The sequence below is a fragment of the Chenopodium album genome, chromosome 21 (genome assembly GCF_948465745.1).
Source record: "Chenopodium album chromosome 21, dcCheAlbu1.1, whole genome shotgun sequence".
In the NCBI taxonomy this organism is placed as follows: domain Eukaryota; kingdom Viridiplantae; phylum Streptophyta; class Magnoliopsida; order Caryophyllales; family Amaranthaceae; genus Chenopodium; species Chenopodium album.
This window is the reverse complement of record NC_137854.1, coordinates 41,119,908-41,144,819: the sequence shown is the minus strand read 5'-3', so window position 1 is coordinate 41,144,819 and position 24,912 is coordinate 41,119,908. Positions and strand designations below refer to the sequence as shown.

The 24,912-nt window shown below is 33.4% G+C and overlaps 1 protein-coding gene and 1 long non-coding RNA gene across 2 annotated transcripts; one reads left to right on the top strand and one right to left on the bottom strand.

Annotated features, from left to right (window-relative positions):
• Positions 1-1,643: 1,643 nt before the first annotated feature.
• On the bottom strand, positions 1,644-15,649 carry LOC145601311 (hyperosmolality-gated Ca2+ permeable channel 2.4-like). Its single transcript, XM_081657310.1, has 11 exons — positions 15,341-15,649; positions 12,629-12,951; positions 11,797-11,952; positions 11,607-11,670; positions 10,618-10,827; positions 9,074-9,247; positions 8,420-8,718; positions 7,213-7,489; positions 4,377-4,658; positions 3,466-3,699; positions 1,644-2,343 (listed from the first exon to the last, which is right to left on the bottom strand). The coding sequence occupies exons 2-11, from the start codon at positions 12,907-12,909 to the stop codon at positions 2,155-2,157; spliced, it is 2,166 nt and encodes a 721-aa protein (XP_081513436.1). The 5' UTR covers positions 12,910-12,951; positions 15,341-15,649; the 3' UTR covers positions 1,644-2,154.
• A 2,158-nt stretch (positions 15,650-17,807) lies between these two features.
• Positions 17,808-23,809, top strand: LOC145601307 (uncharacterized). Its single transcript, XR_014104375.1, has 2 exons — positions 17,808-17,949; positions 23,444-23,809. It is a non-coding gene; the product is annotated as an uncharacterized LOC145601307 (long non-coding RNA).
• The last annotated feature ends 1,103 nt before the right edge of the window (positions 23,810-24,912 follow it).

Here is a 24,912-nt window from a genome sequence, read left to right as displayed (position 1 = left end):
CATGTTTTTTGTTTAAAAAAAAAAAACAAAAAATTGAAAACAAAAAATAATGCCAAACAAGCTTTTAGCTACTTCGTATACATTTTTTAAGAAAAGGAAAATATTAGGAGAAAAAACCGTTATTAAAATGTAGTCAAAAGACAATATCATTTGTATAGTATACATTTGACTATAGAATCTATGGATTGGACCACAAAATTTTTATTGTCTTTTTTTATTAGCAAAGGTTTGTTTGTTTGTTTAAATTATAATTTTAAATAAAATAAAATCAGTTTAAATAATTTAAAATAAATTTTAAAAAATTGAGACAAAGTATAATAGTTCAAATTAAATTTAATACTCCATAAAATAAAATAATTGAAGACAAAATGTGATTTTTATATTTTAAAATCTTTTCAATGTAATTGAAGTGAGTTTGGCCGTTTGGGTTGGTTACATTTTATACTGAATTGGTTAGAAACTCAAAACCCATGTCTCCAATGAGCCCAAACTCCAATCTAATGGATCTTACATGTTCCTTTTAGGTTAGAATGTTAGATCTGTATATAACCCGTAGTTTCAGCAAGAAATACTTTTACCGTGTACTACAGAACAACACAAACCAACGTGTAATTTTATCGTAATTTTCTACATATATTGGAGCACAAGCTCAAAAAATATATTTTAACCACTTTTATGATAAATATAGTTTGTTTAATTTATGATATTATGATTTCTGTAAGAAAGTGAATAAGATTGTCCATTAGAAAATCATCATACTCAACCCTCTCAAGTTTTAGAAAACATCAAAAGATTAACTTTTTTAATGAAAACACTAATTACACTAATTTACGCATGTTTTTATCATAAATTCTTAATTTTATACGGAGTATAATTTTCAAGGGTGTTTCTAATGCTTATATAAAGACTACATATATCATTACCCTTTCGTTATATATGGAAACGGAAAAACATATTCAGTGCAAAAGTAAAAATTAATGTTTAGTAAAAAAAACATATACAAAGTAATTCTCGTGTCATGTTAACCTTGTTTAAGATTAGCCTTTATGCCGGCCAAAATTGTTTAATTAAAAAATAAAGGTCATTTGACTTCATTTTTGAGCTTGTGCCTTTTGCCAGGAGAACTGGTGGTGGTTCTCTTTTCAGAGCTCAAAGTAAATGCTATTTAGTGCCTTTTATTTCCACTTTCCAGTAAATAAAGAAAATAGAAAAGGAGCAACAATTTACTAAACCTGATTCACTTTCACCTGCCAAGCAAAAGGTAACAGAATCTGACATAAAATCTATCTGATGATTTTTAGTTAAAGAGGAATCAGGCTAAGAAAGAAAAGTCTCAGATCACTTTTTAAATTCAGATATGCAATTCAGATATGCCCAAATAGCTAGAAAAAAACTACTCCATATAATTTTAAGATAAAAATAAATTTTAATAAGGGTTATCTAAGTTCAAATTACAAATAAAATAAAACTCAAGTAATTTCAGATAAGTAAAAATCAGATGAATATAACATACCCTAAGTTAAATACGGTCACAAATACGAGCACATTTTTAATATTAGTCACAAAAGATATTCTCGCGTTCTCATTTTATTTGCTCCATTTGACCAAAAATTTAATAGGACAAGTAAACAAAACTTAAGTACATCATAACCATAATTACATAACCAAATGGATCATTTTTTTCTATACAACAAGAATACATGGTTTGTTTAATTTGCAGCAAATTAATGAACAATATGATCGACTTTACCTATATTTGAAAAATGAGTAAAGTACAACAACGCTCTCTGTCGACACAAGTATACAACCTACCTCACCCTGTGACCAGAGAGCTCCCCTCGCTCTTGTTTTGTTTTTCTCTATATCCTCATCAGCTAACATATCCTAAAAAATTGTACAATGAATACAATAGCAAAGTTTCAGCGGCTCACGCAGGCACGCAGCATTGCCTCCACACACAAGCTTGGCTTCATGGGCAAATATTATACACAAGCAGAAAGTCAATAGTATATTTATACATATACAAGAATGGAGCATCTCCTTTCTGCTGGAGAAGGCCAAGATTGGGAGGAAAACCCATTTGTTGTCGTGAGATCGTTGATAAGAATGAATAATACACAATTTGCAAGCCGGATACACAATCATACTTTGTACTTAATCAAGAGAGAGGAGGGGAGTTATATGATCATTGGAGATATCAGAGTAACTAGGAACTCTATGACAATCAGAATTTGAGCACTGCAAAGGAGATAATGCAGGGTCCATATAGGCAGTGATCAGCTCAGTAAAGAATTGCGGCATTTGTGGATCACATAAATCTTCTCTGTCCTTCTTTATCAAGGTCTGAAAGAATATATATAGGATGAAGCATGGTATCAATTATCAAGAGGGAAGAAATGAAACAAGGGCATATATATAATTATAGTGAAAGGGTTATTGACCATAATGTCTAGATCAAGGACACACAAAACATCATCCACGATCATTTACACATTCTAGCTTTAATGCCACAACCAACTCCCAAAAACAAAAACCAAAAGATTGTCCGTCCCACATTGGGAGTATATAACTATATACCACATGCCATAAAATTGGTGAAAAAGAAAGCTACAATAAGGTCACTAATCTTGTGATTTATAAATAAGATAAAACAACTGTGAATAAGGTCTACATGAATTTTTCTCAAGAAAGAGACCGTCAACCAACAATAGTATGATTGGAAAATAAGCAAGGCCCTTGTATCCATTGGAAAATAAGCTCGAGGGATGTTGAAGAGCATCACGCAAGCATTTAAGCAAATATAAATATGATATATTATTTAAATGCATGCTTCAAAAGAAATAGTTATGAATGCAGAAATTTTGTAGGTTCATTTGCATGCGTGCTTAGGGCCTGTTCTCATTTACTGAACTCAGCTGAACTGAACTGAACTGAGGTGAGCTGAGCTGAACTGAACTGAATTGAATTTCAACGTACGAGAACAGGCCCTTAGTGTCATTAATTACTTAAATATATGTAAGCACATACAGATGCAGCTTAGGGTGTTTCTCTTCAACTTCTTAGACTTACATAACTTATTTAGATATATATTGTTCGAGACTTGAGAGCATGACAAAACTTATTGGAACTTCTAAATTATAGGTAATCTTTTAGAACTTGAGGGTATGACTAATCTTATTGGAACTAGTATAGCCCAAAAGTGGTTTTGTAAGTAAAGGTCGTGGAATTACTATGTGACAAAAAAAGACATAAATTGCGAGAGAGAGCAGTCTATTTTCTCATTTAGATATGTGAGGATGATCTAGCTCATAATATTCACTAGCAAAGGAGCACATCAATTCTCACGATAGAAACACATACTTCTACTTAGCGTGGGATACTAAGATCCATTACAATGAAAATCACAAGAATATTGACATAGAAATATTTTAAGGACCACAGAAAACATTGCAGGGAAGAGCATACCTCAGCAGAGTATATGGAAAAATTTGGTAGGAAGCGTTTCCGGCAATACTCATTAAACAGAAGTGTAAGTACAGGAAGAGGGAAAATTAGTGATGACGCGGATGAAAGTTTCTTCACTGTAAAGATGCCCAGAGCAATAGCATGCATCAGTACCAGTGAAAAGATCATGCAGTTATGAACGGTAGGCCAAAATCTTCCAGCAGTTTCAAACTTTGGAGCATATACATGTATAAACTGCAAGATAAAAGGACAGAGCAATATAGCATTAGTTGAAGCTTCACAATTGTGACAAACACCAAAGAATGTGGGCAACAGAAAATTAATTTCTAATAGATTGTCTTAATAGATAGGAACACAAATTTAATAGCTTGTCTTAGTTGATAGGATCATAGGAACACATAACCATATCAGATGTCTAATATTTTGATTTATTCACAAATACAGCCTTCACCCTGTGCCAATTGGATTTCAAGAAATAGATAGGATGGGATTCCGCATTCAATCAGGGGTTTTACTCATTGCGGCCAGGTTTCATGCCATCTTGGTGTTCAAGCATTAGAGAAAGTGATTTATATGAAGATAATTATCAATCTTGAGTTCCTCATATACAAACTATTGTCAAACAATGCTATGATCTTGTCTCATTTTCCATTTTGGGGACCTGCAGTGATTATGTTGTGTGGTAGTTCATCTTATCCTATTTTAAGAAAGAGTTGCAATATATATTGAAAATAGTCAAACACTCAACTTTGGCAACAGCAACACAATCATCAGCTTCAATATCATGCAAGTAAAAATAATACAGAAAGGACAATTTTCCATAGCATAAATCTAACACAGAATTGTGATTTTCAGGATATGTAATATGCTAGGGAATTAAGGTAATTAAGAAAGACAGACACTGAGGTTACCTGATTTTTGAAAATTACATATGCAAGGAGGAAGTAGACCAACAAGAAAGGCAAAATGAGCGGAGCCAGAAAAAAGTATGTGATACCCAAAAGTCCAAAAAATAGAATCTTTGGGATCTCTCTGTGATAATATATATACGGAAGATCAAATTCATTTGAAGATGTTCTGTTACAGCAGCAACACTTTCGAAATAAGCTTTGGATGAGTTGAATGATTCGAAAGAGATCAGCTGTTGTGCTTGTCCATCCCGAAGTGACAACATAAGCAATAAAGAAAGATGCCTACAGAAAATACCAACAAAAATGTAAATAGTTGTAAAATGATACCTTCAGGGAATTCTGCTTATCTGCTAATTTCAACATTTAATAGCTCATTACAAGAAAAAAGAGCCTCAAAAGCTCCCTCACATAGAAGCTAACATGCTGAATGGCAAGTTATATCAACAGAGGAGCAGAAATGAATTTGATGTATAAAAAATCCCCCCCCCCCCCCCCCCGCGCGAACACCACCAAAAAGGTTTGTCAGTACACAGTACACTAGAGATGAATCAGCTGCAAGTTTGGAACATTAGAAAGAATTAGCTGTCGAGGATCTACATCAGAAGTTGAAGTCATTGGTAATGGCAGCCACACACTTTGGTATGGGCATGATAACTATATGACTGAAATTGGTCGGGTTTGCAAAGATACACAAGGGCAGGCATGCAGCTCATTACAGCTGTGTAGGGCATCTGCATGAATGTCCTTCTAGAGCTACTAGGTGTCTACGTGCTTAGGGTCTGGCCATGCCACTTGGTTATTTCTGGCAATGAATTGGTTGTTCATGTTTCATTCATGATTTTAAGCTAATAATACAGGGCTGTATATGTGCTAGAGTTGTGTTTTATTCCTAATTTCTTTGGGGTTTCTGGCATAAAATGAATATCCTCAAACTTAAGATGAATTACTTTATCATTGTGCATAAGTTTGCAATTTGTTAAAAACTCTTACATCAATCAACATTCCACCAGGTTAAAACCCATATTCTAGGACCAGGAATCAAAAGTCGAATTGTCTCATATAACTATTACCTGTACGTTGTATATAAGTATATTACACATTAAACAAAATCCTAGATCCTGCCACTGCTCTCCAGAAAGAGCATGGAGAACAACACATAAGCATTCCAGGTCATAAAATATAATTTACAAAAGAGAATAAAGCAAAAATGAGTTTGACGTTCATAAAAAGACTTGGATAAAGAATCACGTAGAGTTTGATTTTCAATAAACATTACAAACAGCTACCACTTCCCCTATCCTAATAATTCAACTCACCTTTTGTTTTGAGGTGTTTAAGAAAGCTTGACTCACTTTCACTTTATTCCGTTTTTGGCAAACTCCTTTTGCTATCTTACCCCTCTTATCCCACATACTATTCACCTTTACAATCACTTTTATATCCATCTTTTTCTTACACCCACTGGCCGCCACTGGCTTTTTACAAACTTTTCAAGAAAAAAGTGTCTATAAGTGAGTCAAGCATTTAGAAATAGAGGAAGCATATTGAATACAACTTTATACACACAATTCAAAAATTATATTCCACATACCATTAGAAAAGCATGAGAAATATAAAAAAATCTATAAGCTTTAAAAAATAAACTATGTTTTGATCCAACTTATGTGCATATCAATCTAAAAGTTTCATTCAATTTATATATGTACAAGGAAACTTTTCCATAGGATGATAGGAAGTTTATATATATACAATTATACACTATGCTTCCTCTGTTATCCATCCATCTTAAATTATAGATATGTTGAAAGTATAAAAGTTTGATAATGTAAAAGTATAAACTGAGATGAATCTAACAAGATACCACATGACTATATTTTGCTTAACTTATAAATCAACAAAGATGGCCAAATGAAAGGATGTAAATAATATAAATTTGGAAGTATTGAAAGTGAGTGGAGCCATTTCCCTTTAATTCATGTACAATAAGTAAGGGTTTAGATATATAAAATAAAATATGTGAATTAATCAAACAAATTATATTCATGTGATTATGTTGACAAAAAGACATGTAAAGTGAGTCTAACTTCGAGAGGGAGAACAAGCCTGTTCACTTCAGCTTGATTTCAGTTCAGTTCAGTTCAGCTCAGCTCTAATTAGTTCAGCTCCTAATTTCCTTCTCTCATAAAATATATATTTCAGCTCTATTAGTTCAGCTCCAATCAGTTCAGTTCAATTCAGCTCCAATCAGTTCAGTTCAGTTCAGCTCCAATCACTTCAGTTCAATTTAGCTTAGTTTTAGTAAATGTGAACAGGCCCTACATTTAAATTTAAAGGGTGACTCTTAGAAAAAGGTTTTATGTAAGGAGGTTTTGAATTACCAAAAGTTATCTTTTATCACATTAAACAAGAAACAACACCATTTCGGAAACCCGTGTAACGTGCGTAACTCAAGATCTAGACGCTTCGTTCGTTAGTTCCACCATTTGAAACTTCATGCTTGTCAATGCACAATTATACCATCAAATAATTAATTATTTGTATAACAATCAAATTTTGATACTTTTGAACCACATGACTATTATTATATTTTTTTTTTTATGTGGGGAGTGAGTGAATCAATGAATAGTGTAAAAGTCCAAATGATGCAATTCCAAGTAGGAAGATAAGATTAAAATAGATGGAATACTGTTGTGACTATTGTTATCACAATAATTAGTGAATAGGGCAAAGAACATTTATAAGAAACTACAGATTTAAAGGACCACAATTGAATAGCCAGAAATATAACATTTAAAAAACAGCCAGAATATTCACAAATAAATGTCAAAGCTCTTACCTGTGCTGGGACAGAAACTGCTAAACGTGAAGGAATGTTTTTGAGATCAAGGAGAACAGCAAATAGGTTGAAAAATGATCCAGATAGCACATTAGCAAAAAAGATGTTCCATACAATAAACCAAAGGAACTTGTCACATGCACTTCTTTGTATCTCACTGTAAGATATATGTCCTTGAATTGATGAAAGGAACTCCATGACAGGAGGCACCAGTTTTACAAATAGCTGGAGAATAAGGTTTGGAAGATAGCCTGTAACTATTTGACGGATCATTTTTCTGCAAGAGCAGACAAGGCTTATTAAATGATATAATACATGGCTTCAAAAAAAAAAAAAAATGATATAATACAAACTACAAAATAATTTGCACATATTAGTAATTTGGATATGATTAAAAAAAAAAAAAGTAATTTAGATAAAATATTAGACATGCAATATGAGATATTAAGGAATAAACATCAGCCCAGTAATTATTTAATCATGTTTCATAGTATTCAGACATGCAAAAACACTAGAATACAACTTCTGAATACGCACAAGATCATTCTAAAAAGTTTCATGGTGTTGCTACAAGTAAGACCAAAAATAATGTGAATGGAACCAAGATTAATTTTATAGTGAAAAGCTAGGACTCCTGATGAATTGATACAGCACTCTATAGCTTCTGAAAAGGCTGTTTCTGGAAAGCATGATAAACTAAGAAGGACAACAAGACTAACTGCCACATAGTCAAAAAGTGACAAAGCAGTCACCCATATACTAAATTTTTCCTACTGGCTGAAGTGGCTGACCTGCAAACCTGCTATATGTCTTTACTGATTTATACCAGCGGAATATAGAAATAAAAAGGGAAAAGTACAGGGATATTGGGGAAAAGGTTAAGAAACAGAGCTAGAAAGGAACAGCTAGCATTCTCATAATGGAGTATCAGGTGTTCATCACTCACATCTTCACTGACCAACAAGACACATTTCAGGAGAATTTTATTGCAGATTGAGCATGTTTAAGGCCCAATAATTTTGATGATTAAATGAAAAAACACCCATTCTAGGAGGGTTTTTTTTTTTTTTTTTTTTTTTTGTGTGTGTGTGTGTGTGTGTGTGTGTGTGTGTGTGTGTGGTTTATGACAGGCAGATGGAACTCAGAAGTATTCATGATAAACTCAGTAAAAAGCACAGAAACTCACAAGATGGGCATAATCACTTACGCAGTCAAAAAGTCTTTCAGGAAGGGAAACCAGACCTCCAGTTGGGACAGATTAGCAAGACTTTGGACAAGCACAACTGGTATGAGAAACAGAACAGTAAGAAGTATGCTTGTGATTATTATCACCACTCTAGACATCCATCTATGCAAGAATGTTGATTGGAAAAATGGCCAATACACATCATTTGGCTCAGGAGCTTGCTCCGTAACCCATTCTGTAGGTTTTTCAGATTGCTGTAAACGTGAAGCAATTGCAGCACCAAATCTAGATCTGAAGAATACAAAAGCAGAACGTACTTCCTTCACAATAGTCAAAAGTAGAAAACAAATATGTCAGCAACTACAGACAGCTACAACTATAAAGTAGACTTAATATTGGGAGACAACAGCTGAGAGATGTAGATTTTAGATAATATGGAAGACCTACTTGACCAAATAATAATGCAATAACAAAAGAGCCCTTCCCCTAGGCTAGTGTATTACACAGCACAAGAGAAGATTGTCAATATTAACTTGTGTGGAGATGCCAAGGAATTTTCTTTTCAGGTTATCGTTTAGAAATTGAACAATATGAGGTGGAACTAATATTAAATCATATACAAAATGACACATAATTTCAGCAGTTCGACAACTAAGTAAACTATTCACGACATACTTGCCCAGATAAAGAATCATCCGACTGCTCTGCTCTCAGGTTTTCTTCTAGATCCCCCAGCTTCTGCTCAAGATCAGATTTGTGTAATCCAAAAGAACCATTATGCCTGGAATATTCTTTGGCAGATTCTGATTGTATATGTGTTAGTCTTCTATACATTTTCTTCACAAGATTCTAAGAAGAAATACAGGCAAAGATTAAAACTAGAATACAGAATAGACTCATTATATAAAGCTTAAAAGATCAATTGCCTTAATAAGAAACGGACAAGCACATGTAAATGTAATATCAGTACAGCTCAAATGATATTCATTGTATCAGTTCGCAAATGTAAGAGTGAAATATGGAAAAGGAGAACCTCATCAGATGATTTTCAATTTCATTGTATTCCAAAATCAGTAGGGAAAAAAGGCTTAAACTGCAAGCTACTTGTGGAATAAAATAAAAGCAATTCAATCTCCTACACTCCCAGCAAAACAACTTATTAGTTAACCAAGCATAACAAAAGAAAAATACAAGATCTACTAAACTCCTAACATACACGTAGAAATGTAGAAAATTCATTCAAAAGATATCCTACATGCGACAAACCAGGAATTCAATGCCTATTTAAAAGTAACATAACAATTTCCCAAGCATAACAAGGTCAAGCTCAAATAAATTATAAAAAAAAAATGACAATAACAGTAAAAATATATATATAAAAAAAAATAAAATAAAAAAAATTCAAAGCACACTTGTATTCAGAAACTACCAGATCCATGCCTCAATTTATCCGATTCTCCAAAACCCTTGCAATACCTGTGTCTTACATGTACTCAACACCTCAATGGATTTGAGTAATTTTTGGTTTAGTCCTCAAGTTATAATGTGAAAGCATTAAAAACTATTCAGTGTCCATCTCAGATACTTCTACTGAGTTCGACACTTTTAAAGTGTTGTGGCAACATAAACGTGTGTCTAACCCTCATAATTTTCTTGCTAATGATCTAAAATTAACAAAGTAAAAGATAAGAAATATCCCATTTGCTATAAAGAATAAGATGAATTCATTTATCAACAGCATAAAGAACAAACAAATTTACATATGCCCCGTTTATTACAACCAAGTCAACCGTGGATGACAACCATAAAATAAACAAAAATGAAACCTACACTTCACTCCAAGTTTGATTCATAGTAGTTCTATCACTAAGACCTGTGATGTTTAGCATCTCTGAATGGACAAGGGATTGATAGGTTGACAATACTAGTAGCATTTCTTTTAAGTAGAACAGAATTATGGCTTGCTACATACTATACTGGGCTTCAAAATTTTAATTACTTGCATGCTCCAATAATAGGTAAACCATCATTGCCTATTATCTAAAAGAAGATTGAGAAAAACTACAGAAAAATTCTCATCTGGTGAATGAACATTGCTTTGTGATCAAGTAGACATCATATTTCTTAAGAAGAAGAAGAACTTGGACAGACTTAGGCTCAGAATGCATACAGACAACAATAAACAAGAATAAATATTCGAATTAAGCAATAGAACTTACGATGAGATAGAAGAGTTTATTTGTCCGATGAATCACCACGTGAGACAAATAAGTAGTGGGATGATAATCCTTAAAGAAATTGTTAACACTCTCACTCACGCTGCTCCCAGGAGTTACAGGAATCCCACGTACTAAGATTGTAAATTGATGTGGCAGAGGTTTGGATGCATAAAAGTATGCATTCCTTTTTGAACAAATGTAATCATATTCCTGCAGAAGCATAGGTATTTGAGATTCAATCAGCACATAATCTAGCAAAGACACTCACATTACTACCTATGGTATCACCAATCAATATCTAGGCTTAACATGCCAAAGCATGATCAGTCCAAAAGAAAAGATATAAATTCAGATAAGTGTTGACCGCTACTAGCAAATTCTTTGGGTAAAAAAGAGTAATTAGAGAAGACAGCAAAAATTCAAGTCAACCTCTAAAGTCAACAAAAAACTTTCATACTCTTAACTCTTAAGCATACTCTTAAGCATGCGACAATGCAAGTTTCCTTATCATAGAACCCAATGAGAGTAAGTGCAGACAATTGTTAGTAGGTAAGTTCTAGAAAATTTGTTGCCACTGATAGATCGAAAGATGATTGCATATTGGTGCTAACGCTGCACAAAGCCTTTCACTTTAACAGACAACTTGACAAGCCTAATGCTGAAAGCCTTAAAATCTTGATGCAATATGACACTAGAAATAATTAGTCCTTGGCTCAGAAGCCATTAACAGCAAGAAAAATATTTTTCTAATTATTCTGCTGAAATTTGCATTGATGGTAGATTGTCAGTGTTCTCAAACTAACATGAGATGCATTGTGGACACAAACAGCAAAACTTTTAATTTGTATATAGCTGTGACTGGCTTGGGAGTTCAAGATGTACCAAAATTCACAAGGGACTTTCTGGTACTTGGGCATGGAATTTTAATTATAATTTTCTAAGAAAATTTAGTGACAATGACTAATAAAAAAAAAGAAAAGAAATCTTACTTGATAAAGTAGATAACAGACAAAGCCAGTAATCAAGTATACAGCAGAACAGTGGGCCCACAACCTGCCACAAAAACACATTCCATAAGTAAATAGCTCTACTCATTTGAGGTAACTGAGAATAAGAGTGTTAAATGAGCATTTTTCTCAGAAAATGAAGAAGAGCCATAGAATGTGCTAATACATTTACCATTTAGACCCATTGTTAACATTGGAAATAGTAAATAAATCCAAGGTTTCATTGGAGATGACAGTAATATCGAATGCTGCAAGCTGCGTCCCAGAACAATTGATTGGAAGAAGAATAAAGAGGCCTATAATCCCCGCAAAAGTAAATATTTTCAAACTGCGCACAAATGCAGTAAGGAAAATTAAAAATTGTAAGAAGGGAATCTTGATCTCAAATAAACCCTCACAGTAAACAGACCATTGCAACATAAACTTGACCAGAATTACAGTAAGAATAACATACATTCTCAATGAAGAAACAGGGAAGAGGGGTCTAATAGCACCTCATTTTAGAAAATTGTATGAGACACTTAGTAAATCAACTATGAAGAGAGAAGCCAGAATAATATGTGTATTAGAAATTCTATTACTAGACTGTTTCTTTAAGGTCCCATTTTGAGATGCATTGCTGATTGATGCACACTATGATGCCACATAAACCAACGCCCCTTTCAAAAATTTAAGTCCCACAGCTAATTATGGAGGACCTTGCAGTGAAACCAACAAAAAGTACTGATAAAAAGGTAATCACAGATTTCAAAGTCACCGGTTCCCTTTTTGTTTCTACCATTAATTTTGGCTGGTAAATTGCCATATTAATGTACCTTTTTACAATAAAAATTTGAAGTAAAAGGTGACAAAGTATTTCGTTTTTTGACTCTTATTGTCACAGACTCTGAGTGACACCCTCTCCGTCAATGAAGGCAATAATTCAGAAAATTTTAATTTAGGCATCAAACATGTGTCTGAATAGTTGAAGTTCCAAAATTTCATCAGCAATATATATTATTTACCAGAGGATAATGATCCTTATAAAAACTACTGCATCCAAGCCTGTAGTTGACAATAATTCTTCTTCAGTAAGTTTCCATGCTATTTTTACCCAACCAGGAGAAGGTAACAGCCGCTTCAGGCGGATAAGACGATTCCTTTCAATCCCTTTTGCAGCCAATAAGCGTGGCACATATACATAAAGATACCCTGGTTGTTTTCTTAAGATAGAGTACAGTGCAAAGAATAATATACAGAGGGCAGAGTTTATTCCAACAGACGTCAGAAGAGCAGAAACAATCATTGTGGGGCAGTATCACTAACTATCTGAACAGAACTTGCATGCCTGCTATGACAGAAAATATATTAGTCTCACATGCAGTATATTTGAAATTATTGATCAACATAGAGCAGCAATTTATCACTGAAAGTATATTTGAAATTATTGATCTACATAGAACAGCAATTTATCACTGAAAGCTTTCAGAAGAGAAAATTTAAAGCAAACAGAAAACAATTGTTCTAAAGCATGTCATAAACCGAAAAGGTCAACAGGAAAAGTAAACTAGGGCAATTGCATTAGAAAGTGATGAAGAGGTTGTGTGCAATGCGTGTGCATATGAGGACCATACATACTATACCACGATGCAATGCTTCTAATAGGATACTACCTAGGACGGGTTAAGCAAGGGTTAAAAAATAAAAACGCAGTCACTGCCACTAATAAATTGTTTAAAAAAAAAAAAAAAAAAAGGGTCTCTAACCTTACCCTAGATACAGAGTTTTTGCACATAAGGCTCTTGACCCAAAAGGCACTTGGCTTACTACTTCACAGCACAAAATAAGTAATTGACAATTTGACAGCATAGAGAGATATCAAAACATAGGTACGATGAAAATATGTAGTCTGAAAACCATACACATATTAAACTTTGGACGCAATTACCCTTGTGGATATGGATGTTAATTAACTGATACATTCAACAAACTGAACTTGAAATGTCGAACACACACGCAACAAAACTTCATAATCACATTCTTTGGAGTAACCTAATAAAAGACTCACATTCATGTCACTTGTATTTTAATTATGTTCAAAAACATTTTATTTACAATTTTACATAGTTCATGTAAATTTTATTAAAGGATGGGAATTTAGGAGGATGTTCTTACACCTATAAATATCACATCAATCGCAAGTCACGCAAAAGATATTTTTTGGAATTGTTTATGTAGCCAAATCAGTGATGCATCTTTCTCAACCTGAACCCCATGTGAAGCTTTTATTGAGTCCAATCAATCGGCCTATTTATTATGTGCAATTTTTTCCACATTAAGTGATTCCATTTTCTTCCCTAAAGTTTTGGGTGGTTTTAGGTTTGCCTACTGGAATATCAAAGGCTTTCTACTCCCATTTCTCCGTAGCATCAAGATAAACACTCAAATAACTAATATTATCATCGCTATTACTTCCTCCGTTCTCTTCTAGTTGCAAAGTTTTAACTTTGGTGTTTTCCAATGCATTATTTCAACCCTATATCTCTAAATATAGATAAGTAAAAAGTATAAAAATATATTGTGAAAATTTTAATCGAGATGGATCTAACAAGATCTCACATGACTATATTTGCCGAACATATAAATCAATAAAGGTGGTCAAATGAGATAATGTGGTGCAATTCCAAAACATTGGCACGTTGCAACTAAAAGAGAACGGAGAAAGTATTTATGATTGGGAACCACGATGTTTTCAAGTCGTTAAATATGTAATCCCTAAGGTTAATAATTGAAATATTGTTTCATACTCCCACAAGAAAAAGTCATCGCTGATCAATTAAGAATACAAATTTTCTCTAGTTCATCTAAAAAGTTAGAAAAATTGCAATGAAACATTTTCATAAGAAAATACTTTCCACAGACCAAAGGGAACCTTAATTGAAAGGTGAAACATAAGAGAACATATTAATTCAATGCACAATGTAAACTTAAGCCATTAAAGCATAAATAAATGAGAGATGAAAGATTTACCGAAAGCTTTCATAAGCAAGAACCTAATTATGTCTCCCTATAGCTTCCATAAGCTATCAATTTATTACCTTATCTTCTCAAGACCAATCTCACTTGTGAAGCTATCTTATTGATCATTGTCTGTAAACCATAAGCTAACTTGAACTACCCCATAAAGCAAAGCATAAGTGAACCTAGAGTAATTCAAGCATCTATCATCATCCACCTTTCCAATGGACAATACACATTGCCCTCTTTCTAAGTCGAGCTCGTGCTAATAGACACCCATGATCACCTCCCTCAAATTACAAAAATCCCAATTGAACCAAGTCAACCAACAAATTATCAAAAATTTAATAAACTAAACCCAAAAATTAACAATGGACTAAAAGTCAAACACAATCTAGCTTGTGAACTCCAAGTACAAGAAACTGGTTAATGGACCATCTCAAATACTCAAAATTAATGCAAAAATCAAAGAAACAAGCTCTATAAGCAAACATCATCTAAGCATATTATAGTATATGCTACTTAATCAAGGAGCCAACTATTAATCAAAAAAATTACTCACTAAAACCTTAAGGTGTTATCTGACTGAATGAAAGCAATTCAGTTCACCCAATTGAGCAGTTTGCTTGATTATTAAAAAAGCAATACCAATCAAAATACCCAGATCAAAATACAAATAAATTTGCAGAAAAGTGAAGAAATTAAGCAAAATATCGAACCTTTTTTCTGGGTTTGGAAGAAAACGAGCAAAAATTTGCGCTTTTTCCCAAAGATATGAGCAACCCAAAAGAGGGATAATTGTCTCTTGGCTATGGATGGAATTACCAATCAGCAATTCAACCATTTTTTGGGATATTTAATCCATTATATATGAAGCATGAGTAGTTTTTTCTGTTGGTTTATTTTATTTTAATTTATTTTTCTATTACATTTGGCATATTTTTGAAGTAGGATATTTGAAGACACTTTTCTAATACAGACAATTTCAAGTTTCATGGTTGAAAAAGATGAAATACCTGCTACGTCAATTGTTTAATGTCGACTGTGAAGGGTAGAAAGAGAAAGGTTTGTTTTAAACGGGAGAAAGTAAAAAGCTTTAAATACAAGTATTGTTTTAGGTCTTCACTTTATTTTTTCTTATTTAATTTTGTCTGGTCAAAAAAATGTATCTTTGTAATAATGTATAATTAATTAATATATATAGTAATTTTAAAAAATTTTATTACAAAGTTAGGGTCTGTTCACATTTACTTAATTTCAGTCCAGTTCAGCTCCAATTAGTTTTGTTCAGTTTAGTTTAGCTCGGCTCCAATCAGTTTAGTTCAGTTCAATTCAGCTCAGCTCAGCTCCTAATTTCCTCCTCTCATAAAATACTCATTTCAGCTCAGTTCAGTTCAGCTCTAATCAGTTCAGTTCAGTAAATGTGAACATGCCCTTAAAGATATTTAACAATAAAACTGCACATAAACGATAATATGATCTAAATTTATTTTTCCAGTAATCTTTTATCTATAATACTATATGGTCTATATTAAAGCAATTCTTTTTTTCCCTCCAAAAGACCTTAAAATTCAACCCATTTTCTTCTTCTGTGTGTGTGCTTGTTTTACATATTAAGTTACTGAATTGCTTTCATTATGAGTTATGATTAGGAAAACCTTATAAATAAATTAACATGTTTTCTTTACATAAAATTACAAAATTTGAGAAACTTCCTTTTATTCCTCAAAATAATGAAAGAGATATAAGGGAGATACTTCTGGAGGAAGATGAAATTATTAAATAACAATTTTTAAAAGAAAAACGTGAGTCATTCATTAAACTTAGCTTGTTAGAGAATATACTTAGAAAACTATCCTCATAAGTTTATGTCATATGGAAACCATTATAATCTTATCAATATCAATGGTATACTCTCGATCTCCAACTTATGGAGATCAGATTTACACAAAGAGTTTATTCCATTGTCACATCAGCTTTTTAGATTAAATTTAATTTTTTTTCAAATTTATAATTATGTTAAGATTCCTTAAGACTCGATAAAATTTAGCTCTCAATCACTCAGACTCAATTTTTTACATATAAAATAATTTTTTTAAAATTAAATAAAATTAGTTGCGTGTTAAATTGAGTCTGAAGTTGAGTCTTGAATTTTTAAGACTCCACTTCAGATTTTGTTAACACCAAATTTCATAAATGCTTAAAAATAATAAAGTCTCGTTTTAGGACCTCAAAATTTGAAAATGATGATGTCATCCAGGATCATAAGACCTACGGCTAATTTTGCTCTAACGTTTAATCGTTTATCAGAGCATATCCAATAGTACACAAAAGGGAACTGCTTGCAAATTAAGCATGTAGCTTACCAATGGAGTGAAAACATTAATGTAGCTTGATTAAGCAACCTTGCTCAAACAAGCAACGTTGCTTGGTAAAAAAAAAAAAAATAAAAAAAAAAAAAAACCTTCATACTTATAATATACTAGGTATATGACACGTGTTTGACAAACATTACTTATTTAATTTTTTCTTTCAAGGTACAATATGCAATTGTTCACCATTGGAGCACTAAATAGTGGATTCAATTGTATCCAAAAAACTAAATAGTGGATTCAAGTCAAAATGAACTTGCACATTCAGTTAAAAATATATTTGCATTAAATAAAAAAATATGCATATAAAACCCTTTGATTTCTTGGGTTTGGGGGCTCAATTGAGTTTTGGGTTTCGAGTATTTTGGTTGTAAGGTTGATTCAATTAAATTAGTGATTTAGATTAGGTATTAGGGTGTATGAATTCAAATAAATTTGCAGGTTTTGAGTTCAAGATAAAATGAGCAAGGTGAAAATGGGGGCAAATTAATTACGGAGGAGAGAAGGTATTTCGGCCATTTCGGGGGTTAATTAGGTGGAAAAAGTGAAAAAGCGGCCCCATTAATGACTTAATCGGACGAAAAACGTTATTGTGCTACCCTAACATTTCATAACTTGCGAATAATTCTAAACAAATAAGTTAAATAAAAAAACGGCATTTGTTTACAAATGACCCTATATTCGGGATAGTCCAGACAAAATTTCCTTTCGGGTTCCCTTTGCCGACTTACCTAAATCTAAATGAAAAGCTAGTAATACGATGCAAATATGATACGAGTAGTGTAATCTGGTTTGAGTTATTTATCAGAATTGTCATCAAATAGAAAATGTCATCACTCGGAGCAGGGAAGGGGCTTCTTGAGGTAGGCAAATTCGCTGTCTATGTCAGTGTACCCATTGTTCTCATGTACGCTTTTGCCAACAATTCCAAGAATCTCCACAAATTTATGGGCGGAGTATGTCTCTCTCTTCAATCTTCTTCAATTCATCATTTACTATCTTTCTTTTGATTTCATTAGGGTTTATACTTACGATTTAATTTGATTGATAGGTTTTTGTGGCTTGTGATTCTATTTACTTCTCCTATTTGATTGATTTTTCTGATTTAATTTGATTCAGATTTTGTTGTCATTGTTTGTGGAATCCTGAATTAGAAATTCGTGAGATTTAACATTGTTCGTGAAATTTAGGTATTAATTTACGATGCTTGTTAGAGTCATGCTATTTCTTGGTATTACTTTGCTGTATTTCTGGTGCAAAAAATTAAACTCATTGTGCTTGGAATGAAACTAGAAAAACCCAAACCTAGTATCTTTAACCCTTTGTTTATCTTCCTTGCCTTCCTAGAACCCCTTTCATTTTCCCTTGTTATCGCTGTCTACTCTAACCCTTTGTTTACCTCTCTATATAAGCTTGTCTTACTGATTGCTTATGTTTGGATGTTTCGTCTATGTATGTGTTATATGTAGGTTAATTGCATTTTTGTTGCCTTTTTCTGAGCGTTCATGATTGAAAGTTTTGATCTTTTAAGGAATAATTAGTAGAGAGCATTCAAACAATGTTATAGATGAAAGCACAATAATTGATGTGGTATTTTATTCATAGACAGATATGATAGAATTTATTTTGGACCATTTAGACTTGTATTGTATAAGCCATTCTATTATTTTGATGTATCCATAATTTATATTCTTAGGCCTTGTTTGGTTGACAAACAAATTCTTGGGATTTTTGATTTCCTAGGAAATGGATTTATGCATGCTTGTTTGGTTGACAATAATGTAGGAATTGGAACTTCCTAGGAAGTTCCACTTCCCACAAAATGGAGGAATTAACTTACCTAGTCCCCCCTAGGTAAGTGGAACTTCCCATGGGAAATGGAAATTCCCACATCTAACCAAACAATTTTTAGAAATTCCTAGGAATTACAATTTCATAGGAATTGAGACTTCATGGGAATTTCTACTTCCCACATCCAACCAAAGAAGGCCTTAGAAGTTAGAAGATGTTTTCCATTCCTAAGTATGTAGAATTACAAATCTTAGGCAGAAATTGTGGAAATATCTTCATTCTCAGCATTTTTTTTTAAACATTTCAGCCCTATGTCTCAGACTTTCTTTTCCAGATATCAAGTGGAGGATTTTAAGGCTTCATATCTCACTTTCAAATTTTCCATGATATAAATATTATTTGGCTTTGTGATTTTCGAAATTAGTTATGCATATTGCTATATTATTATTTATCATAACTTTTTAATGGGTGGATGATCTATTACATTAATGTAATTGATGCAATGTTGATGGCCTGTATAGGCTGTATGACCTAATTGATCTGGTCATAGAGTTCCAAGTTTCTGCTCTGTTATGTACAGAATTTTCTGTGGAGCTGGTCTTTCCTGGACAAACCCTAACTAAAATGGTGAGATTCACCTTATAAGCCTAGAAGTAACATCTGTTTGTAACAACACCATCTTTTCATTCAAAATACTGTCCTTCTGAGGTGATCCTTGCTCCAAGTTTTAAGCAGCGGAAGAGTGTATGAAATTATTCATTAAAAAAAAAAATGAGAGTTGCTGAACAATCTAGATGTTGCTCTTTACATGAAAGAGTGAACCAAAAAAATTACTCTGCTTTAACTCTTGACTGGTGCTGTAGTTATCTTTGAAAAGTTTGGTTTGGCAGATAAAGCCTCTCATAGTCTCAAATCCTCCATGCTATAAATTGTATCATCATTATCATGAATAAAATAGTTTCTGATAATTCCATTCCTGTGAAGCCGATATATATTGTACTAGTCATATAGAAAAATCATAAAGTAATGCAATTGTTATATCTACTTACATGTAGTTTACTTGATCATGTTCAGAGGGAGGAGATGTCATGATTCTCATGAATGGGTGAATTTCATGATGTAGATTAGGAGTTTTGTAAACATTTTTTTGTAGGAAAACCTAAGGATATTTGCTAATGTTAGAACATTCTTGGATGAGGGCACGCTTGTAATAAGTATGACAAGGTGGTGCTCAACTGCTCACCTGGCCCTTATATTTTGTAGACTATGGTAATTCTGAGTTTTCTAAAATGTCAAAAGGTTGTAGTTAGCATGCTAAAGTTGGATAAAGTAGCTCAAAAAATTTAATTTGAAGTATGTAATTGATGGAGTATTATGGCACTTTAAGAGGGCAAGAAACAATGTTACACATGGAATCTGACTTGTATTGTTTGGAAAAATGGTTGATTACAACATGTTCAAGCTCCTTGCTATTTTTTGTGGGTTAAGTGCTACTGGTTTTTTGGGCTTTCTAATGGTAGAAATTACTTATGTTGATGAGTGGTTCTATTTTGACACTTCATTTATTGGGCTGTTTTAAGATGCAATAAATCAGTGATTAAAAAATAAAACTAAAAATAAAAAAAAAAAAACATTTACTATTTGCAAATTTATAGATTTCTATTATTGATATGTTAGTGTTTAGTAGCATCTTCTATTACCAAATGCCATATATATGTCTAATTGTCATTCCCCCTTCATTCACGCTTATTTATTCTGTGTTGGGTTTTGAATTTTTTTTAGGCCGGAGGGAGAATATGTTTATTTTGGTTAAAAAGGATGCAATAATAGGAACTTATTAGATGTGATAAAGGAATTTAAGGAACGCTTCTTAAACATCTAAACTGTATCTCATGCATATCATTAATACAAAACACATAAGAAGAGTTAGATATACCTTTAATGTGTGTACTCCTTTTAATTTTTGGTTACCCTCCTTCAAAGATCGTTGTGATTCCTCTGCTTGGTCCACAACACGAAAAAGATCCCCACGTATGCTAGTACGGAAGAAAACTCTCACTCTCTTGCTTTGTATGGGAACTAGTGTAGTATTAGGTTGTGTTGCTCACTTAACTTTTCTGTATCATATACATATACATAATGAGAATTTAATTTATAATATAAGTTAGGTCATAGAATTGCAAACCTGATTCCCTTAATCACTCCCCTTGGCCGGCCACCTAGTTCACATTGGGCTTGGTGTGCTTTGATCCATCTCATGTTTATATGTGAGACCTCATAGAATCCAGTTATAAGTAGTAGCAAGCTCATTAACAATAATCTTACATATCATAGTTGAGTTCTAGCAAAACAACACGACCATTAAAATATCCAAATTAATTATCTTCTTAATTAATCCTATTTTATACTTCCTCTGTTTTCTTTTACTTGCAACACACCTTTTAGACACGCGGTTTTAGGAGATGATTAGTGAGGGTAAACGATCGATTTTATCAATATAATTTTTACACGAAGATTAGAATAGGGTTAAGTATCATTTGTAAAAATTATAATGAATAGTTTATCCGTTTACATTACATAAATCCGATCTTAAAACACGTGCCACAAGGCTATGTTGCAAGTAAAAAGAAACAGAGGAAGTATTAGATTATTAGTTATTACTGTACTTGATCGAGGACACTTTCTTCAGTGGTATCATCACTAAGCTTGTAATTGTGGTTTCCGTTGGGGAAATTAAGGGAGAAGAACATAAATAACTGTGTGTGTGTAAGATTACATACTGAGCTTCACAGCCTCCTTGGATGATGTGTCATTTTTTGTTATGCTAATACTTAGGATTAGGTTGGTTTTTTTTTTTTTTTTTTTTTTTATAATTATTTTCTATTCAAGGGGCTGTTTGACTAAGTATGCTTTTCCACAGAAGGACTAGGCATAAATTTTGTGGCTAGTCATTTAATATATCTGGCATTGCGATTGCTATTTGTGGTTGTCTACCATTGAAGGACCAAATTTTCGGTATTTTTGTTCCTTGAGCAAAAGAGGAATAGAAAAGATGCCTATGTATTGTTACATCTCAGCATCGGATCTGATGCTAACCATAGTTTACTACATTGCTTATTATCCCCTCTTCCCCTTTAATTGCTTATGAATATGTAGGGAGCAGTTGAAATTGAACAAATTTTGTTTTTTAGGATAAATGTAACAAAAGAAACTTTCAGATATGATTTTATTGCGAGTTAATGAAATTTTTTACTCAAAGTTACTTCCCTTCATATATTAATTTGCTTAGAAATTAGTTTTTGGTAATTTAAGTACATTTGTCTGAATATTGAGGATTGGGTGAATTTAGGTGTTGATTAACTTGAGATAGAATGGAAAGTGGCATTTGGGAGAGAAGGATGTGGTTTTGTAATATATATTGAGATGAGTGAAAATTCCTTGCAGTGCATAGGAAAAATCTGACTGAACTTGGTTTAAGTAAGTTTGTGCAAGGGATCAGCCCAGGCCATGGATCACTTACACTCGTAGGCAGCCCAAGAAGAAGAATATTCCAGCAGCAACTTGATGCTGAGCTGGTGAAATCTGTTATGAGTTTGTTATGGGGGCTTGGGTAATGTGGTAATTTTGGGAATTAAGTTGTTATTATCCTTAGCTGTAGTTGAGGTTAGTAACTGATTATAAATAGGAATTTTTGTAATAGAGGAAGCATGGAAAATATTGATTAGAGTGAAGTTTGTTGGAGAGAATTCCTTCCTCTCAAAAGAAGGAGAGTTGTATTGCATAATTACACTGATTATCAATACATCATATCAATCAAGCTGCCTATAATTTCTGTGTGTGAGAGTGTTCTCTGTTTTTCTAACCTGAGTCCTAGCAGTTTGCCATATTGCTGTTTGGAGTTTGGACAATGGGTTCCATCATCAATATAATCCCAAATTGAAAATTAGGGTAAGGCTGATCCTGCCATACTTACTTTTTGGGGGATCTTGAGTGCCCATTATTTTATTGCAGATAATTGAGTCACTGCAGATTTTGTGGCTATTAAACCTCCTTTAGTAAATGATTTCATGTCATGCAAGTTGTGTAGTAATGATCACTATCCTCTGTTTAAGAAATTATTCCCTGCCAGAGCTTAAAATTTCATATGAAATGCAGCATCATTTAACGGTCCTGCACAAATTGATACCTAAGTGTGAGAGGATGCATAAATCATTGAATAACACGATTTGTCAATCCCTAACTAGAATTTATTGGCGCTGCTTTTGTGAAAACCTGTATGGAAATTGAAAATGGAAAGTTGCTAGCATAAGTCTTTTTTTTGGTGGTTTGTGTGTGTGTGTGTGTGTGTGTTGGGGTGCTTGGGGGGGGGGGGGGGGTGGCGGCTATATTACGTTTGATATGTTTCTTATCCATAGAATTTTTAATGAAATCGGGCAAGCACAAATAGGATAAAGAAATAAATTATTGATGATGCTCCTTTTAAATCTTGAAATTAACCGAGAGTATTCCGCACTCTAGTATTCTACTGATGAGACCACTTTGTTACTTGTGTGTACTGTTTCCACTTGGAAGCATTTATATGTTCCTACAGACTATGTTTATTTTTTAACCCCCCATACATGTTTGAGTCTAAATATATCCTCTTTTTACTTTGTGAAGCGTTCTTATGTGGTCTATCCACCTGAGGCTCCTAGGCCTCCATCACCAGAGGAAATGCGAGAGATGGCTCGTGATCTAGCTCGTAAAAGGAACAGCCATTCATCTTCTGATGCAGCAATGTGAACGGGCTTTTACTTTGTGCATGCAAGGACCACTTTAATGGAACATGGTAAAGGAGCTTCAAACAGTCAAATTTTCTATCTAGTCGCTTGAAGCTCCTCCACTGAGTTCTTTAGAAACTTTTAAATTTGTACTCTCAATCGCATATGTTGTCAATTTGACAGGTTTCCTGTATACAGTATACCTCTGAGCTATATAATAAATCAAATCAAATAATTAATGTACACACCATGTTCTTGTTTTTCAGTTTGAGTGTGATGTGTGCTTGTTGTAAAGGATATTGATTTTAATGATGTCATTTTTAGACGATTTGCGTAAAATAGTCTCATCTGTTTGAATTGGGCCATAGTGACCTCCAACTTGTATAGCAAATAAATTTTTTGGACAAAATATTTGTTCTTTACTCCACCCTAGTTTGTTCATGCTATCTCTTGACACCACTTACAGTGTCAAGAAGGCGGTGACATCATTCAGGGAGATTGCGGAGGAGTTAGTGTCAAGAGGGATTGGAGACAGAGAAGATGGAGGAAGATGGCACGGGAGGTGAATTTAGAGTGGACGAAGAGGATGGAGAAGCACCTAGTGTGAAGGGTAGGTGATAGAGGGTGGTGATGATGAGGTAGAGGCGGGAGGAGCTGAGGAGGAGAGAAAAAAGTGAGTAAAGAAGATTCGAGGGGATTGAGGAAGCTGTAGATGGTGGAGATGAGGTGGTAGAGGGCCTAGAGGCTTAGAACCAGGTAGAGGTGAGGGATTGTGGCGCTGAGGTGGATGTTTTGGTTGATTAGGGATGCCATATTTGGAGGAGGAAAGTGTGTGGAGGACTGGAGGTAGATAGTGTGGAGGTGGTGGTTGTGGTACCATGTGATTTTCAGAATTCAGGAAGTTCCATTTCTTGCTGACGGGAGAGCCGGTCAGCCGGAGAGGGGTGAAGTAGTTTAGTGAATGGAGTTATTTAAAAAAAAAAAAAGAATGGGAAATAGGGAAGCTAAGGAGAGGTGGGAATTTGTAATAGTCTCTTAGTAATTTGTATGACCATTGTAAAGTAATTAATTCGGGTAATCTCATTTTCGTTTCCCTTTTATCATAAATTTGGTAGTCTTATAATTGTATGAAACTAACTTACAACGATGTGTAACACATGACAAACTTTTTCTTATTTATAGAATAAGTTTTAATGTCTCATAATAAATTAGTGTGAGACAGTCTCATCTAAGTTTTAATTTTCCTCCCAAAAAGTCGGCACATTTAAGCAAAAAGATGGGTTCAAACCTTTATTAATGTGTCCATGGACCATGTGAGAAACTACGAAATGATCCTGATTGATTGGCAGCTGATCTAGCAGCCATTGG

What these genes read in the sequence shown, in the direction of transcription:
- LOC145601311 (XM_081657310.1), bottom strand. Translation starts at nt 12,909, where the DNA reads ATGATTGTTTCTGCTCTTCTGACGTCTGTTGGAATAAACTCTGCCCTC. An exon ending in ATGATTCTTTATCTGGGCAA is followed by an intron (nt 8,719 to 9,073) that starts GTATGTCGTGAA and finishes ACTATTGTGAAG; the next exon opens with GAAGTACGTTCTGCTTTTGT. An exon ending in ATGTAATTTTCAAAAATCAG is followed by an intron (nt 3,700 to 4,376) that starts GTAACCTCAGTG and finishes TTTATCTTGCAG; the next exon opens with TTTATACATGTATATGCTCC.